At 55.9% G+C, this 2,500-nt stretch overlaps 1 protein-coding gene across 1 annotated transcript; it reads left to right on the forward strand.

Annotated features, from left to right (window-relative positions):
* Positions 1-1,707: 1,707 nt before the first annotated feature.
* LOC104292749 (histone lysine demethylase PHF8-like) lies at positions 1,708-2,123 on the forward strand (the record flags this gene model as incomplete). The annotated part of the gene is made up of 2 exons (XM_009892162.1): positions 1,708-1,868; positions 1,982-2,123. Coding segments are annotated over 2 exons (303 nt in total), but the record flags the coding sequence as incomplete, so codon positions are not given.
* Positions 2,124-2,500: the final 377 nt, after the last annotated feature.

Here is a 2,500-nt window from a genome sequence, read left to right on the forward strand (position 1 = left end):
CATATGGGGCGGGGGGGGCTGCCCTGAGCTGCTGTGGGGTGGTGTCTTCCCTCCCTATAGGGGCTCTATAGGGGCTGGATGGCTTCTGGGCGTCCCGAGAGAGGCGCGGTGGTCCCTATAGAATCGTTATGGTCTTTGGGGGTCCTATACGCTGGCGGAGAACGCTGTAGGAACTGTGTGGCGGATCTATAAGGTCCGTATAGATTATTAGAGCGCTATAGGGGTCCCGGTATGGCGCTATAGGGCCTATAGGAGCGCTATAGGGGCTCCATCAGTCTTTAGGGCACTATTAAAGCGCTATAGGGGACCTATAAGCTCCATACAGATTATTAGGGGGCTATAGGGGTCCCTGTATGGTGCTATAGGGGCTGTGGGGCCTATAGGAGCGCTATAGGGGCTCCATGAGTCTTTAGGGCACTATTAAAGCGCTATAAGGGACCTATAAGCTTCATATAGATTATTAGGGCGCTATAGGGGACCCTGTATGGTGCTATAGGGGCTGTGGGGTCTATAGGAGCGCTATAGGGGCTCCATCAATTTTTAGGGCGCTAATAAAGCCCCATAGGGGGATCTATAAGGTCCATATAGATTATTAGGGGGCTATAGGGGTCCCAGTATGGCACTATAGGGGCTACAAGGCTGACTTATGACTTGGGGGGTGTCCATCACGTTTTGGGCCACCGTATGGGGACCTTATATAGTTCTTATAGCATTTGGAAGAGCAGTGTTGTGCGTTGGGACCATATAGGACCTATCATAGTCCCTTATAGGATCTATAGGTGAGGCGTCGCTCATGAGGCCACCACAGCACCCCAACAGCGCCCCGGTAGGACCTCCAGGAGCTCCACAACCACCTCCAGATGGCTTCTAAAGTCCCTATAGGGGCTGCTGTCCCCATCGGGGTGACCTGGAGGGGTCTAAGAAATGATGTGGTTCCTATAGGAACCCTATAGAGGCATTATAGGAGCTGCAGAAGGTCCATGGGGCCACCAGGAGAACCCTTCAAGGCTGATTTATGCTCTAAATGATCTCCATCGTGTTTTGGGCCACCGTATGGGGACCTTATATACCTCTTATAGCGTTTCGAAGACCAGTGTTGTATGTTGGGACCATATAGGACCTATCATAGTCCATTATAGGATCTATAGGTGAGGCGTCGCTCATGAGGCCACCACAGCACCCCAACAGCGCCCCGGTAGGACCTCCAGGAGCTCCACAACCACCTCCAGATGGCTTCTAAAGCCCTTATAGGAGCTATAGGGGCTGCTGTCCCCATCGGGGTGACCTGGAGGGGTCTAAGAAATGATGTGGTTCCTATAGGAACCCTATAGAGGCATTATAGGAGCTGCAGAAGGTCCATGGGGCCACCAGGAGAACCCTTCAAGGCTGATTTATGCTCTAAATGATCTCCATCGTGTTTTGGGCCACCGTATGGGGACCTTATATACCTCTTATAGTGTTTCGAAGAACAGTGTTGTATGTTGGGACCGTGTAGGACCTATCATAGTCCCTTATAGGATCTATAGGTGAGGCGTCGCTCATGAGGCCACCACAGAACCCCAACAACGCCCCGGTAGGACCTCCAGGAGCTCCACAACCACCTCCAGATGCCTTTTAAGAGCCTTTATGGGATGTTTAGGGGGTGGGGGAGCGCTGGGGGCGCTCTAGGCCTCCCATAGGCACCTCTATACGTCCCTCCCCTCGTAGCGCGGACGAGGTGCTGCTGCGTCCCAGCGGAGCCCAGTTGACGGTGGAGTACCTGGAGGAGAAGACCTTCAGCGTCCCCATCTTGGTGGCCCGAAAAGAAGGGTTGGGGATGACCTTACCTCCCCCGACCTTCACCCCCCGGGACGTGGAGCATTACGTGGGTGAGTATAGGGGACCGGGGGGGGACGGACGGATGGACGGACGGGATCTATAGGGGAGGGGGTGGTGTTCCCGTGACCTTTCTATAGGGGATTTTGGGGTGGGGCACCTATAGGGGCGGAGAAGGTCATCGACGTCATCGACGTGGGGCGCCAAGCCGACTGCCGCATGCGGTTGGGGGATTTCGTGGCCTACCTGGGGGGAAACCGTCGCGACCGCGTCCTCAACGTCATCAGCCTGGAGTTCTCCGACACCCGGTGGGTCACCCGCCCCGCCTCCCAGTAGCTTCCCAGTATAGCGCAGTAAGTTCCCAGTATCACCCAGAGCATCACTGGACTCCTCCCGTGGGACATTTCTGGTGGTCTCCACCTCGGCCACCCGCTTTGGGCCCTCCAATGGCCAATGTCACCCCCCCCGAGAGGTCCTGTGTCACCAGTGAGCCTCCCAGTAGCTTCCCAGTATAGCGCAGTAAGTTCCCAGTATCACCCAGAGCATCACTGGACTCCTCCCGTGGGACATTTCTGGTGGTCTCCACCTCGGCCACCCGCTTTGGGCCCTCCAATGGCCAATGTCACCCCCCCCCGAGAGGTCCTGTGTCACCAGTGAGCCTCCCAGTAGCTTCCCAGTATAGCCC

This window comes from Charadrius vociferus, unplaced genomic scaffold (assembly GCF_000708025.1).
Source record: "Charadrius vociferus isolate BGI_N301 unplaced genomic scaffold, ASM70802v2 scaffold1359, whole genome shotgun sequence".
In the NCBI taxonomy this organism is placed as follows: Eukaryota; Metazoa; Chordata; class Aves; order Charadriiformes; family Charadriidae; genus Charadrius; species Charadrius vociferus.